The 16397-nt window shown below is 43.1% G+C and overlaps 1 protein-coding gene across 1 annotated transcript in view; it reads left to right on the plus strand.

The window, feature by feature from the left end:
- The window catches only part of FAM20C (FAM20C golgi associated secretory pathway kinase), a 60083-nt gene extending 44591 nt beyond the window's left edge, over window positions 1-15492 (plus strand). Inside the window, exons 4-10 of the mRNA XM_075165247.1 lie at window positions 764-856; window positions 2651-2766; window positions 10834-11014; window positions 11617-11726; window positions 13293-13374; window positions 13467-13526; window positions 14338-15492. Of these exons, the coding sequence (XP_075021348.1) occupies window positions 764-856; window positions 2651-2766; window positions 10834-11014; window positions 11617-11726; window positions 13293-13374; window positions 13467-13526; window positions 14338-14590 (895 nt within the window). The 3' untranslated portion in view covers window positions 14591-15492. The remainder of the gene's footprint in view (window positions 1-763; window positions 857-2650; window positions 2767-10833; window positions 11015-11616; window positions 11727-13292; window positions 13375-13466; window positions 13527-14337) is intronic.
- Window positions 15493-16397: the final 905 nt, after the last annotated feature.

Raw genomic sequence — 16397 nt, forward strand, 5'->3', positions numbered from 1 at the left:
GGTCCAGACATTGTACTGGTCAACTGCCTGAGTTGTGCTCCATCCGAAAGCCGTCAGGTCTGGAAATTGCCTAAAGTGAGAGAGAGATTTGCTCCACTGTTATATAGAGCTTTCTATTTTCCATGGAGTTCGGCACTGAAGCTTTAGCCTTTCTGTTTCCATCAGAATGACATTTTTTCTTGGTTCTCAAACTGAAGAAACAACAAATTCTGCATCCTCTCTGGAGCACGGTCTTGTTAATGTTCTTTGAAACATGACATGTGTCGTGGCCGTCAAACTGCAATGATCCCATTTCTTCTGAAATGAGAAAAACATGTCACTTTTGGCTCTAAGAAATACAAAGGGAGAGTCATATTTTGGATAGGAGCTGCATGGCTGCCAAAGATGAAAGAAAAATGTTATTACTTTCGGAAATTTCATAATTACAGTTAATGATAATTTAATGAAATGACATTGTCTTCACCGCTATCACTAATGAAATGTTTGAGAGTGATAAAACAGATCTTGTTAAATAGAGTGAGAGTGGAATAGCTTTGTGACAGCAGCCTGCATGCACAAGTCTTGAATTCCTATTTTTTGTTACAGTAGTTTAAAAAAGAAGATAAAATGAAGGCTACATGGCAAGTAATGCACACATGAAGTATTTAAAGGCCTTCCATTAAGCAAACAATACTGAACTCCTGCATAACATGCCGATGACTGAGTGCTGCTCCTTAGAAATGCTAACCCTTCATTAAAACACTTTCCTTGTTTTTCTTTGCAGACAAACCAGAGAACAAGAAACCCCGCCTGACTTTTTTTATTTCTCAGACTATGAAAGACATAATGCAGAAATAGCAGCATTTCATTTGGACAGGCAAGTAAAATGGATTTGCATTAAAAGAAAAGTGGAAATATTGTGATAAGTTTCTGCACTTGGCCAGCCCTGTAACTGAATTACTTTTAAAAAAGGGGAAAATGGAACAAGGGTGGGAAAACGCCATGAATAAATGAAACGGCAGATGATGAAAGGGTAGATTAATAATTAGGAAATGCGACTCACTGTGGGAATAAGAAACCTAGCAATAAGTAATTCTCAAAAAGAAAGAGAAATTATATCGAAGAGAAGCCGAGAAATGAATTTCCCCTGTGATCTTGAAGTGCATATGGAGAGGACCAATCTCCCGCGGAATGTGTAGCATAAGTGTGACAGGGGTCTGGCTCACCCCCGTTAGCTCCAGGGCATGCAAATCCGAGTGAGACGTGGGGAATCGTGCAAGTATTCGGAGACGAATAATTGAGATGGGGAGGGAATTCTGGTTTCACACAAAAAGCTGGGGCTGTCCCATATCAGGAGCCTATTTAGGCCATAAGCTGGTAGGAAGGAGAGGACATTGGTGGTCATCGCATACTCCTGTTAGCTGAAAGTGTCCCCGCAGGCAGAGTTGGTGCAGGGTGTGGTGGATACCCCAAGGCTCTGAATGGACTGCAGCCCTTCAGCCTGCCCAGATTAGGAGCAGGAATTAATAATTAGTGAGGAGCTATTAACAGCATGGCTAAAAGCCGTGGCATTTCACAGGCTGAGTTAGAACTGAAACATCTTTCACACGCAGAAGTGCCAAGAAACATCCTTCAAAAGCTTGAAGCTTTGGGGCCACAAATTACTTGGGGGTACGTGTAGTATTGCTGCCTTCTGGGTTGATGGTTAGGATGAGGGAACCGATCAGTGGGTGGCACAGGGTAGATTTGCCGTTAAGAGCCATCCTGGTCAGATCCTTCAAGGATCGTCTGTATTTTATTGCTGTTTACCTTGGTGTTGATCCCTTGTGCTTTATATTTTATACTGCCATTTTAAGCAGATGGTGCTGTAGGAAAAAACATTAATGGAGTTCCTGCAGGGAGGTATGTTAAATATCCACACACCAAGCAGAAAAGCATAGCTACCCAATGTAGAAAATCTGATCAGCAGACAGGGGACATAAAAATCCCACCTATGGGGAGGCTTTGTATGGGGACTTTGCTCTTTTACTGTATCTAATAGCAATGCTTCGTAGGGAGTTTTTAATGATCTACTAAGGCAGGGGAGTTTGGGGTAGAGAAAGGCTCTTCACCCAGCCGTTGCCGGTGGGAAAATTCTTAGTCTCAGGGAGATTGTTTAGGTTGGTGTAAGGGTATTAAAACAGAGAGGAGCAGAAGCGAATAAATCAAACAAATACTAAGACTGTCAGGAAAAAAAAATTACTAGTTTTTAGATCTATTAGATGGTGTTTATGGAAGAAAGAGGCTGAAATCCCATTCCTCAAGTCACTTAAAAAATTGGTGAGCAAAATGCATGCTATAACAATCCTGAAGTAGCACAAAGTCAAAAATAAGTTTCTGCTGTCTCTTATTTCTGGAATTCTTGATTTATTTCATGGAACAATGTGTTCCCTTACTCTTCTGTATTTTGCATCTGCTCTGTACTGTGTAGGCAAGTCAGAGCCGATCATATTCAGGACATATTTTATAATATATTATACGAAAGATTATCCAGTTTAAAGTTGATGGACTTTTTACTCCTTAAAGACCACAGATAAATGTGCCTTCAGAGTGTAATGAACCTTCCTAAAACCTCTCACTATCATTATATTTTAATCCTTTACATAAACTATCTTTTTTCTTGCTCTTCCAGGATCCTGGATTTCCGTCGCGTGCCACCGGTTGCAGGTAGACTGGTTAACATGACAAGAGAAATACGAGATGTTACTCGTGACAAGAAACTGTGGAGAACGTTTTTCATCTCACCAGGTAGTCTTGGAAATAACACTATATTCTTTCTCTCCTGCTGAACACGTACTTAAGGGAACGCTGTGTAGATTGCTTAATTGCTCAGATATTTCTAATAGAACTGTCTTGTAGACCTTTGAATAAAAATAAATGTGGAGACATAGGCTGCAAAGAAGACTTTATTGTTTTGAGTTGAGTGCCTTTTCCCCTTGACAAATTATCCGCAGAGACAGGCTTTTATGTTCACAAAAGCAATGTATTCAACAAATGTTTTATGTAGAGTAATTTCTAAAGCAATTTCTTCTGTTGCTCTCAGTTTACCCAAAACCGTATTACTTAGCCCATTAGTTATTTAGACTTTTTTTTCTACTGCAATGTGATCCGTCACTTCTGTTGGTCAGATGCATTTATTTCTCAGTTTTGACTGGAGGACCAAAACCTAATTTTCTCAGTCATGAAACTCAGTTTTTGTTACAACAGGAGTTTGAAAAAAACCAAGCAAATAGATGTGTAACATATCCTGCTTCCAGCTCAAATTCTCCGCTGGGTAGAGGCCAGAGTAGAAGTTCCCAGTCCTCGTTCTTGCTTTGGGGGCTGACCCCAGGAACTGATACCACTCTCTGTTTCTGTTACTCTTCACTCTTTCACAATGTCTGGTGGCCCCAGCCAAAGATGGAGCTCCACAGGTGGGAATTTTACAAACACAGCGTAAAACCATGCCCTGCTCACGAGAATATACATCTAGAATAGGTAGAGATGGGCAAAGGGTGGGAGAAAGTGGTATCATCTCTGTTTAGCATCTGGGATGCTGAGATGGAGAAATTAAGGATCTGAGTTACGGCACAAAAATACATGCTTAAGTATCTTCTTAGAGAAAGAATATATAGGGAAATATTCTATTTAAAGCATGTAGCTATGTTCCAGTGTGCTTAACTCATATTATTTCAGCTGCGTGCAAACGTGCTTTGCTGAACTCGGGCTGTGATTTGTGTAACAGACAATCTGGAGCAGAAATCTCCGGAGATCTCTCCCTTCCTCTGTGTGTGATTGGCCAGAAGCTGTTTATCCCAGATCCCTAAAGTCAAGATCCAAAGACTTAATTACAGTTTCTCCCGACGTAACTGTAATTTATTGCTGCTAGCTAGAAACCAGAGCCCTGTCATTGCAGAGCTTTCTCTCTTAAAACGTTTATCACACTTTCGTGATCACCAATAAAGTCATTATTATGGCTGTTATTTTTAGCTTAATATTTATGTTCAGCTCTGCAGGACACACAGTTGAACAGACAGTTATTAATTCCAGTAACTTCACTTGTAAAACACATTACATAATTACAAGAGATTTCATCTTACCCCGTGTTACGAGCGCTCCAATTTTACATGTACAGTCGTGGTGACAGTACGTGGTGACAGTGCGTGGTGACAGTACATGGCGACAGTGTTCACCAAACCTGATGTGCAGACATTTCTGTGTGCTAGGCACTTGTATCTCAGTCGCTTTCTCTCCCTCTTTCCCTCTCTGTCTCTCTACATCTTTTTTTCGCTGGATTTTGTTGTAGGCAAACAATCACATGCAAAAGATGGCAAAAAAATCTTGTGACTGTTTATGTGCGCAAGGTACTTTGGCTCATTTGAAATATAAGCCATTTTATTCCCATTTTAGTAAATAAGACACGGATTAGTAGGTTTGCTTGCTTTTTAGTCTTCCCAGGTTATATATCAAGGCTTAGGGGTGAGCTTGAGTGATTTCTGGGAATTACAAAACTGTACTCAAGTACTGAGCAGCTTACAGCAGCCAGAGCATGGCAATGCAGAGTTAAGGCTGCCAGTTTGGATGAAGATCTTTATCTTGTCATTATAAAATTGCAGACATCCAAGGGATGATCCAAGCATAATCCTTTATTCAAATTTATTTAGAGGCCTCAGATAAATTCAATTAAAATATTTGATTAACTATGAATCAGGCTTTTCCGGAGAATAAAACGCTTAAGCAATTAATTTTTCTTTCAATTCTACATTTCTTAAATCAATATACTTTGCTTAAATCGTGGTGGTTACTTGTCAGAATTCTCCCCTACAAGTCCCCAGTTTAATTAGTCAGATTCTCATTAACATGCGCCCAACCTCCATCTTGTATTTCATACTGACCTTAAAAGGCAGGCATTAATTAATGCTTAATGAAAAAGTAATAAAGGTCCTAAATTAAGCATTTAGAAACAAATTCACAAACCTAGCAGGCAGCTCAAGCAGCAGGTTGAGGGCAGAAAAGGGAAAAGAGGCGGGTGCTGGGACGAGTCCCGTGGCCTGGGGAGGTGAGGATGGAGAGGGACCAGGAGCCTGGGGGAGGCTGGAAGAGGCTGAATTGTCCCCTCTGGCAGATGAGGGGCAGCAAATTCAGTTGGTTTTGAGGGAGAACTGGTTACAAAGCTGGGAAATTGTGGTATGACGTATAGATACTTGCAAGAACCAGTCTGTGCACCCGCATTAAGCTATCGAGGCCGCTCTGGGACTCCCTTTCAGGTGGCTGTGTCTCTGCACCTCCATCCCCAGCAGTCCTGAGTGACAATTAATGGTCATGGGGACACATTGTGTCTGCTGGCAACGTATCCCTCTCCGTGCACCCATATACAGCTCTTAAAATTAAACAAGCACTAAATGTAATTGATTTTATACAGATCTCTTTGCCTCGGGCTGGGAGACCACTGTGTGCAGTGGAAACCCTCTGAGGGCTCATCAATTATTCCCTGGACCAGTGCGGGGGTGCGTTGGAAGAAACCTCACTGCATTTCCACGCCTGGGCCATCTCACTTGTCCCATCAGGCGTGGAAATCAGGGCCTCTCGCTGCCAGGCAGCTGCAGGCACGCTGCAGAGCGGCATCGCTTCTGCACTGGGAAGTGGCAATGGTGCGGGCAGGCAGGTCAGGCAATGCATTAGGCTGCATTCAGAGAGAAGGCAAATTGCAGAAAAGTGCACTTCCAGGCAGTTTGGACTAAACATGAGAAATGGAATTAGGTCAGTAATTATTTAAATTAATTTTACATCCTTGGCAGTAGGGCAGACTGCAGTAGCCCTGCTACTCTTACAAATGAATGGTAATTTGCTAGGAAAAAAGACATATTAATGATGTCAGCCTTCGTTTTGGAAGTAATTGAGGCAGCAGCTTAAAGAAATCAATGTTACACTGCTAGTAAGCACTATGTTTTTGTTCATATTAACCAATTCCAAGGGATTATGGATTTTTTTTTCCCCTCTCAGCAAACAATACCAATTCTGAAATAGCTATTATTTTGAGCAGGTAAAAGAAAGATCTTTTCCTGCACTGCTTTAGTAAATATTCAGGATTCTTTCCAGTACTCCAGTTGCACAGGCTTCTAAATGTCCTCCATTAACAGTCATGCAAATCTCAATAAAAGAATTGCTCTGCCAAGCAATTTGCTTTAAGGTATCTCCCCTTGTTCCTTTTCTTCCTGAGAAGAATTATTGTTCAGCTATCAGGATGACACACAGAAAATGTGCAGATGACTACACAGACACTCGGGTTCTTAATTGTTGTAATTAGTTGGAGTTTCGATCACCAGACCATGATTTTTGCATGGATTTCATTACGAGTTGTTTCCATTCATCCTCAGATAATGAAAATCAGACATTTGCAACAGCGCTCGGGATTCTCTTGCCTCTCTAGTGCTTTGGGGAAACAATTTTGTTTTTTAATGAAGGAGGAGTTTGCATGCTGCAAATTCCCAGCATTTGAACATTTCAGCATGTATAAACATCCCTCCCTTTCTGGTTTGCCAGCACTGCTGCTGTTTCCATTTCTACCCAATCTGCGGGAGCACAAATTCCTGGCGGTCGCTTCTTTTGCAGGTGTACTTAGGGATGGGGGTCTGTACAGAAACACCTGTATCGTATGAGAGAGGAAGGTATGGGCTGGGCAATTTTAACGGGAGGAGAAGGACCACACGCCAGTTAGACCTCATCTCCCCTTTCCCTCTGATTTTTGCCTTCGAAAGGCCAGACCCTGCTCTTAGCGTGGGATTGCGGCCGAAGCACTGGGCTTGTGTCTAGCTGGAATTTCACCCTCAGCCTGCTGTGCAGAATGTGGGTCACCTACTTAGGTTTCAAAGAGGCTTGCTACTGCACCTTGAAGTCTTAAATGAGAACTGTGTTTTTCGGTATTTGGTACCTCTTTTTTTCCTACGTTTTTAAGAAACCTTGAAAATGAATGTTTCCCCAGGTAATTCAAGCTGCTTCATCTCACTGCCTGTATATAAGAACTAGGATAGACATATCAAGATGTCTATCCTGTATCAATTAAAGCAGTTAATTTCTTTAATAGTAACTTGAGATACAGCATCCTTTCACCTCCACTACTCCAAGAAATCGGACAGGAGCTGTGGAGAGTAAATACCCCAGGTCTGAGCCCACGGGGAGACTAACAGCTGGCAGAAAAAGCTTTGCCACTGAAAGTAACTTCTCACCGAGAAATACACTTGTGGTTTTACTGCAAGTTTGCTGTCTTAATGACAGGACGCATCCTCCATGGCTCGGAGGACTGGACTCCGGTTGCAGGAGATGGAGCTCTGTGGGAAAATCAACACCTGGAGGAGCCCGCAGGAGCGGGGATCACCGGCCCGGCGGGGTGCAGGCAGCGCACGTGCTGGCCGTGTCACCCCACAGCAGCGAATGCCATCGCTGCCATAGCCCCCGAGCTTTCCTGAAGATTTAGCTGGATAGGAATGTGTGATTACTGTCAAATGATTAGTCCCAGTTGCTTTCGTTGACAATACGGAGCAGGGTTTCATTGTTCCCAAAGTTAAATTCAGAAGCAAAACTATTAAACACAGTATTTATCTTCCCACTGTGCAAAATGCTGTGTTTAATATAATTCCTTTTTTGAAAGGTCAGATTTACATAGCGAGCAGCAGAGGCTGCGATCGCACAGGAGGGATGTTGCTGACCCTTTTGCTCTTTGCAAAATGGTTACGGTGGCAGATAACCGAGCATCGGCTTCCCGCTGCCAGGTGGAAGTCAGGTCATAGAAACCCTGGAAGATAAATTGTCTCAGGCGATCAGGATAAATCTGCGTGGGTTCCCTCCCTCCACAGACGAGCAGGTGATGCTGACACTGCTGAATTGAAGCACAAGCCCCACTGCAGCTTCAAATCGGGGGAAACATAAACCCTGGCTGCAGCGCAGCGGAGAGCCCTACCTTCCCGCCGAGGCAGCAGGCGCCCAGGAAATAAGGGATCTCTTTATATCTCCTAACTCTTCTGCGCTAGCCTGCAGCAAGCAGCCGCCGTATGTGATTTCTTGTAAATCATCCCTTGTGGCAGCCTGGAACGCCTTGAAATATTTTGTCTGCAATAATCTTTTTTAAGGGTATAAATCACAGATGTTTTTCCCCAGTTTTTATTGCCTGAGAATATCCCAACCTTCCTAACGGCCCAGTATGATCCTCCTGTTTGCAGGCCATCTGCAGCTGGCAGTGCTGCCCACAGGTGCTTGGACAACTCTTCACTTTCATCCTGAATTATGGAAGAGCTTCACAGGGAGGCGTGAAGCCCTCCTGGTTTTGCCAGGATGATCAAAGGCGAAGCTGAGGCACCTGTGTTAGCCCTGCAGAAGCGATGCCAAGTCCATGCTGCGATAGCCGTTTTGAAAAGGAAACCTCTGAGAGGTTATAGACTGCAGGGCAGCGCGCCCAGCGCTTGCGTTAGGTTGGGTTTGTCTAAATGTTGACTTTACGCTTGATTTTAGAGTAATGAAATGAGTGAGTCTGAAGGAGGGCCACTGAGATGGGCCTGGAGCTGGTGCATCTGGTGTACGAGGAGAAGCTGAGGGTTTCAGATTTTATTAACCTGGAGAAGCCGGCCTGAAGCTGTAGCTTGGACCAGAGTCCCTTCCGACCCAAGTTTCCCTAACTGTGATTGCTTTTTTCCCATGCAATTTGTAAAAAGGTTTTCAAAACTTCACTCTCAGAGATATAAATTAAATTACTGAGTTGCTTAAAAGGAAAAATGAGTGGGGTTTCTGTTTAGAAGTTAATAGGCATATTGTGTGATGAGCAGCGCCAAGACTTGTGCTGGGGTTCATAGGAAATAGCCAAGCCGGGTGGCTTATTGGCCAAGGACGTGGTCACTTCTTAGCTCATGGGAAGTCTCAAACTACTATTCCTTTAATTAATATGTTAAGGGACTAAATATGCCTTATATGTAAGAAAAGGCTTTTAAAATAATTTTTAAGAAAGGATATTCTGCATGGTAAAACACTTTAAATTACAAAATTAGAAGTATAGACATGCTGAGTGCTCCCTTCCTTCCTTTTGTAATTTCTGTTCTTCATTTTCTCTTCCCTGAAGTACTTTTCTTTCAGTAACTGTCAACGAGGTTTTTGACCACAGGGTAAATATTTCTGGACTGAGTCAGGATATATTTAACTGGTATAAGCCAACCCTGTGAACGTAAATATACAGTTCGGGTTGGAGTTGTTCCTGAGCACAGATAGATGGGTGGTCCTTACGAGTCAGTCACAGCAGAGGGATTCGAAAAGGCTGTATCCAGACTAAAGTAATCACAACTTAATGGACAAATCTGATGGCCATCAATAGAGGCTTGGAAATGAAGAGCTGAGACAAACTGTCAGGTAGTACCCATCAGCCTTCTAGGCCAATTATTTGGTGTAATTCCATGGTTAGCAGATTATCGGTTCCAGATAATACAGTTAATTACTATAATCAAAAACATCACGAGACCTTATTGCTCTTCCACATTCTCCTTCACCTCCTTCCCCAGTCGCAGCTCCTTGCCCTATTTCTCCCTCCCTCCTATCTCCGTAGCACCGGGGCCGGTGTTGCTCCCTGTCCTCTTGACTCATTGTCTCCCTTGCGTCACCCACGGTGTACCATCTCCACCGGGCGCTTTGCTGGCCGTAGGTTGGATCTGGCCCGGGGGGACGTCACAGCAATGTGCAGGACGGCGTGCTGCAGGGCATCGCTGCCACGAAAACCCACCAGCTCACCCATCCGAGCCACGGGGTCATCTGTGGCAGGCAGAAGATCACCTCCCTCTATTCACCAGCCCTTCCTGCCTCGTTTGTACTGATCCTGCCCAAAGGGAGAGTAGCTCAGAAGCAATATTTGAATTTAGAGGCCTTGTGGGGAATTAGGAAGCAATGTGACTTCTCAGCTTCATGCATTACCGTAAGGAAAGGGCACAGTCTTCCTCTAATGACATTTTACGCGCATAAAGCAATGTCAAAAGAATTGTAGCGCACCAACAAGAAGATCAGCATTGTGCTCCTACTCTTGTTCACAGTCCAGCGTTGGTGGGGGTTGGGGATGAGCTGCTCTCTCCCACCTCCGGTGAATTCATGTGGGACGGGGGTTCTTGTAAAGAGGTGGATGTTCCCGTTGGTACAGAAATATGTTGTGGCAGCTTTGGGGAGGTTTTAAGGTAACACACGCTCCAAAACCTGCTGCAGGTTCTTTTTCTGTGGTTGTTGGAGTAACGTGATGTGTGGAGGAAGAAATTTGTGTTTGGGATGTGTGCTGATGGAGTTACATCTGTGCTATTTCCACCTTCCACACACACCCCCACATGAGTCTTCATGGTAAATAATTCTCCTTAGTAAAACCGCCAGTTCTTCTCATACCAGCAAGTAAATGAATGAAATGTTGTTGTCTGTTCTTAAAGAAATGAGCCAAGATTTTGGAAGGTGACTTAACTTTGGGCACGTGCCACTTGTTCAGCTGTGGGATTTGGGGTTCCAGCCTGGGCTAACAAATATATCCCAAATGTATCAGTCTGGGAAAATGAAAGGAGAAGGGAAAGGATTAAAAAAAAAAATATGTGTTTTTGGAATATAAATAGACTGGAAGTAGTCACAGAGAGCTCAGCACAGGGCGTGATCCCAGCCACTGAAATGAATGTCTTTCTAGTGGTTTCAGTGGAAGAAAACTATGTGCGGTAATGGGGGTTTGGGTCTGAGATTTATTTCTGCTCATGTTCCTTCACATACATCAGTGTTTTTAGGAATTCTTCAACACTAATTTAAGGGTACGTTTTAAAACTCTTTTCCTTTATTTGCCAGCCAACAACATCTGCTTCTATGGGGAATGCTCCTACTACTGCTCGACTGAGCATGCCCTGTGTGGAAAACCAGATCAGATCGAGGGGTCTCTGGCTGCTTTCCTACCTGATTTGTCTTTAGCTAAAAGGAAAACCTGGAGAAACCCTTGGAGACGTTCCTACCACAAGCGCAAGAAAGCAGAGTGAGTAGTGGTGAGCACAGGGTTCACCAGCTGCCACGGGAGATAGGAAAATAAAACAGTTACTGCCCTTGCCTGATCTAAAGCATTGAGGCTTAGGAGAGCATCTGCATTTCTTCAGTGGGTCCAGCTCCTGGGAAGGGGCAGAGTACTTACACTTGCAAGGAGCTCCAGCTTATGGTCCTGAACCTGGAAGGACCTTCAATGGCATAATTCCCTCGTGGGCCAGATATCTCCAGTGGCTTTGACAGGATGCAACGGGACCTGTCTAAGTCCTACCAGAGGGAGAAAGATTCACTGCTATCAGCAGCCCTAAACAAGTCTCAGATGTTTTCATCATATGACTGATGGTGCAGCTGGTCTCCTAAATCTTGAAGCTATTAGCCAGATAGTTTTCAATCTTGTGATTTTCTTCCTTTTTCATCAGTCACAATCTTTATCGGTTGCCTGCATTACTGGAAGCAGCTTGAAGAATTTGCTGCCTCTACCTGACCCTGCCCTCAATCGAACATGATACAACTAGATCTTTGCAAAATAACAGGTTTTTTGTAATACTTAGTAAGCTTTGTATGTCACATAAAATATAAAAATATTGGCTTTTCCAGATGGGAAGTTGATCCAGATTATTGTGAAGAGGTTAAACAAACACCCCCGTACGACAGTGGGACCAGAATTCTGGATATAATGGATATGACAGTTTTTGATTTCCTAATGGGTATGTTTCATCTCTTTCAAAAATTAAATGCAACATTTAATTAGAATAAGAACTATTTCTTTCCACACCACTCTGCATTGCTCAGCAGTTTGCTAAAGCGTGGTTGAAGCTGCATTTACTGTATGTGCCATTCTAGACGATTATAAGAAAAAAATGCAGATTTACATGGTTATGTATTCCCATCCGTGCAGATTAAAGGAACAAAGATGTTCAGAAATGCAGAGTGATGATGAACGCAGGTCAGGGCAGTCTCCTTCCCAACAGTTAAGGGCTTCACAGTTTGCTTTAGTGAGTGCTTTACCATTGTAACGTATAGCTCCTGGATGCACATGCAAGGACTGTTCGTTACTGGCACATTGTTTTCAACCTGCAGCAGTATTCACTGCTGCTTGCCCTATAAACTGTCAGAGGCGAGGAAAAAAAAGGTGTTGCTTTGTCACAAAGGCAACTGTGGTATGCATCAGGAAGTTTTGTTCTGTTTATGTAACCTGATCGGAATAAAATAATTCTTAACAAATCAGTAATAGTGACCTATTCCAAGCCTACTCAGTGGTTAACACTGAGGCATTCTCACGTGAAACCTGTTTTGCTGCAGTTAATATACCTGTAAGGTGCCGATATACATACTTGATCCTCGGACACATGCCGGCAAGGACATATCCTCTGCCGTTGCCACTACTGAGATTTCTGCAATAGGCTGCAGCAGGAGAGGCCAAATCACAGCTCAGGAGCCATATGTGGCATCTATAAGTGGCTCAAGACCCCCGCCATAAAGACAAAATTCATAGCTTGGCACCAGTACTCTGCACATTGACCTTAAAAAGCAGATCACACGTCTGCCTGCCACGGGTGCCCAGAGGGTGCTGTTCAGCTGTACCGCTGCAGTAGCATCCTGGTCCGTATCTTAGAGCCGTAACACCGTTTTGGCTTTCCAGGCAGCCAGAAATTTGGACAAAGTTCTTATTAGAGGAAAAAAGGAATGTTTGGTCGTGGTTCTAAAAGTTTAATACAATATTAGCAAAGTCATATGGATTAACATCCCTGCTTGAAGGGTGCATTTTCCCCTCTCTAAGCTAAGCCTCGCACCCGGCACGCGTACCCTGGCTGCTTTGCGCACTGTACTGACCCAGGGCTGGAGCAGCAGGGCTCGTTTTCACCAAAGAAGCTCTGCTGACTTAGGACATAGCTACCTCGCAGATGACCAGGCTCCCTGAGCAGTTGAGATGCCATCGTATCTGAGAGGGATTTCCTCGGCGCGTCCCAGGAGAGGTTGCTGGAGGGTGGGAAGGTTCGTTTTGTCTCCTGATGGGTCCTCTGGAGCTTAACTATAAAGCTACAGAGAGCTTGAGATGTAACAGAGACATAATAGCCCATCGTCCAGTATCGCACACTTTGGGCTTTCCACAGTAGAAGCAAGCGAGCTCAGTTGCTTTCTCTGCCCTACACAGCCGTCGTGTTTGGGGAGTGCTGGGCTTCTCGTTGAACCGTAGCTTTTGTATTGCCCCGACCCGCAGGCTCAGCAGCAAGCCAGAGTGAGAACGGTCTTTTTTTCTCTTTATTCTGTAGGTAACATGGATCGACATCACTACGAAACCTTTGAGAAGTTTGGAAATGAAACATTTATTATCCACTTAGATAATGGAAGAGGGTAAATATCTTCAATAATCTTTCTGGGGAAAAAAAAAGAAAAAAAGCTAGTCGTTTAAAACCGCCTTTGTTCTTGCTCTTATCTTTAAATAGGTTTGGAAAATATTCCCATGACGAACTTTCCATATTGGTGCCTTTAAACCAGTGCTGCAGGTACGTTTCACCTCTGGAGCTGTTTCCCATTTTGTACAGTTGTTTCCACTAATAGGACTAAGGTGTTCAAGTGAATCTTGTATTGCATACCGTGGAGAGGAGGAGCTGTTATGATCCTGCCCAGGGAGCCTGACCCGAGCTAGCCCTGAGCGTTGGCACTAACACGTTAAGTGTTTTGTTGAGATCAGGACCTTGCCGGAGTGTGGCTGTGAGCTGTTGTGAGAGAGGCTTTATTAAGACAAAATACGCGTCCCATGGAAGTCGAGTGGCAAAACTTCCCCCAGCTTGTTCAAGTGCTTCTCATCGGCTTTCCACGGTGCCCGTGGCCAGGATTTTCAGAGAGGACAGGTGACATTTAGAGTTTCAGCTTCGCACGACTGGGACGCAGGGTGAGCTCTCTGTCTGCGGAGGCTCGGGTGAGCTCGCGGGAGCCTCCGCTGCCGCCACCCACGCCCAGCTCAATGCCACGAGCACCGTGTGTGTCAGTGCCAGGATTGACGTGATCCCATGAATGCTGCACCAGATCCAGTCGGTGCCTTACCCAGCCGAGGAACACGAAGGCAGTCTGCACTTGACTGTAGAGCTGTGCTCCAAAACCTCGCCACCTTTAAGGGCTCCCAAAGATCACTGGCCAGGTGACAATGCCAGCTGCTCGTTAGGACTGTGACAGTGCCCGCTTCTCCTCATTTCAGATCACATAATAAGGTTTTTACGCTGTTATCGCTGCGCTGACTATAAGCCTTTTAGCCCTGTCAGGATCAATAGTGATGAAAATACTGATTTGCATTTTTTTTTCTCCTTTTTCTCTTAGAATAAGGAAGTCTACCTATCTGCGATTACAGTTGTTAGCCAAGGAGGAATACAAACTCAGTCACTTGATGAAGGAATCTTTACTAAAAGATAAAATAGCTCCCATTCTCTACCAGCCTCACTTGGAGGCGATGGACAGGCGGCTGCGGATTGTCCTCAAGGCTGTTAGTGACTGTATAGAAAAGGATGGTTATGACAATGTGGTTGAAAATGACTTTAACACTGATGTTAACACTGTTACAACCGAGAGGTAGTGAAATCGCAAGACTACGTTTTTACCAGCCAAGTAAAGAAGATTCAAAGAGGGGAAAAAAAAAACCAACCAAGTCTTGCAAAAGACTGTATATGCCACTTTGTGAATTCAGTGAATTCAGAAATGAGATATAATTGTTCCCAAAGTAGGTAATGTGTAGACTCTGCAAAGGCTTAGTTCATTAAGAAAAATAAGTCTAATGTGATGCTTTTCATTAGTTCCTAAAGAGAGATTATGAAAAGATTCAGAAAATACTCGGATCATTGACAGACAACAGTCTGATAGCAAAACACCTCCTGTCCTTTTTGTATAGAAAGGAGGCCTTTACTTAATATTTTGTATTTATATATGGCATATCTATGAAACCCCAGACCTACCTACCAAATTTAACTAAGAGGGACGGCATCGTTTTGTGACTCACACTTTATTTGTGGTGACAGTCCACTTAGTATTTTGTGTTAACCCTTTAAGTGCTCTAATCCACTGTATCTTATTTAAATTGAATGCTTTTTTTCCCCCAGCTACTCAGCATTTAAAGGGTTAAGGCATTATGAACTTTTAAAGGCAAAAAATAATAATTATTATAATAATAATAAATACGGTGGTTACCGGAGGGGAATTTCACTAATTGTGCATTGACAGGAATACTTGAATGTTGGTTTTACAAAGTGATGTAAAATGACAAGTTGTACTATTTGTCCATAAGGAGGTGGCAGCTCTTACCTTTCTAGACTATCATAGCTGAGCTGCTACTTTTCAACTTTGCTTTTGATAGTTTTGTGTAAATATATACATATATGGGTAAAAAGCTGCTTTCAGCAGCTCTAGGCTTACTTTTGCAGCATTTTTGTGGAATTGTTTGCAACGTGGTAAAAGTGCAATAAAGATATGGCAAAATGTGTAGCCGTCATGTCTAAATGGATTCATTTTTCACTGGAGATCTTGTTCAGAGCAAAGCTGTGCACAATAGCCAAGTATTCCAGAAGCAGTTGTTTAAATTGTCGTCCCCTTTTGTAGCAACAGCAAGTCAAGCTAAAGTAGGGAATTGGTGATTAATATACATTACAGCTCCGATAGGACCATGGTGTTGAAAACGGCTGATCTTTCATATGAAAGCATTGTTTTGACTATCATTTCAGCATCCCTTCCTCTTGCAATTATCGCTGTAGAAACGAGCTGTAGAGCAACACCTCTAAAAGATTATGGCTTGACACACTGCCCAGAGGATTTAGATACATCAGTTCCTCTGACTTGGGTAGCAAAAGCCCTTGCACAACCCAGAAAATCTCAGCCTAAATTATCTAGAAACATGATATTCACAACCAAATAATTTTGAATCATGTACCGCTGAGTTCATGTAATATGTGTGGAGACTTTCAGCCCAGAAGCAAGCTATAAATTGAACAAGTGACGGTATTTGACTTGTGAAAACATGGTGTGGTACAGAAGGAATCCCTCATCGCTCTTTTGGGTGAGGAGAGAATTTATTATGACAATATTCATCGCAACTATAATTCAAAGCTGTCATTTGTTTCATTTTATGTCTTTCTTCTCAGGGATTTATAAACATACATTTTAAAGGCTTATAGCCAGATAGACTAAAATGTAGGCATTTCAGAATATTAAAATTATGAATGAGAGAAAGAGCTGCTATATAGGCTCATTCACTTCTTGGGTTAATATATTATCACTAAAAAAATATGTCTTTTACTATTTTACTGCCCATTTCAAATTCCCATGACTCTCACATACACGGCGTACAAAGACGACAGAACATCTTAGATTATACAACTGTCCACAAACTTGGA

This window comes from Calonectris borealis, chromosome 16, assembly GCF_964195595.1.
Source record: "Calonectris borealis chromosome 16, bCalBor7.hap1.2, whole genome shotgun sequence".
In the NCBI taxonomy this organism is placed as follows: Eukaryota; Metazoa; Chordata; class Aves; order Procellariiformes; family Procellariidae; genus Calonectris; species Calonectris borealis.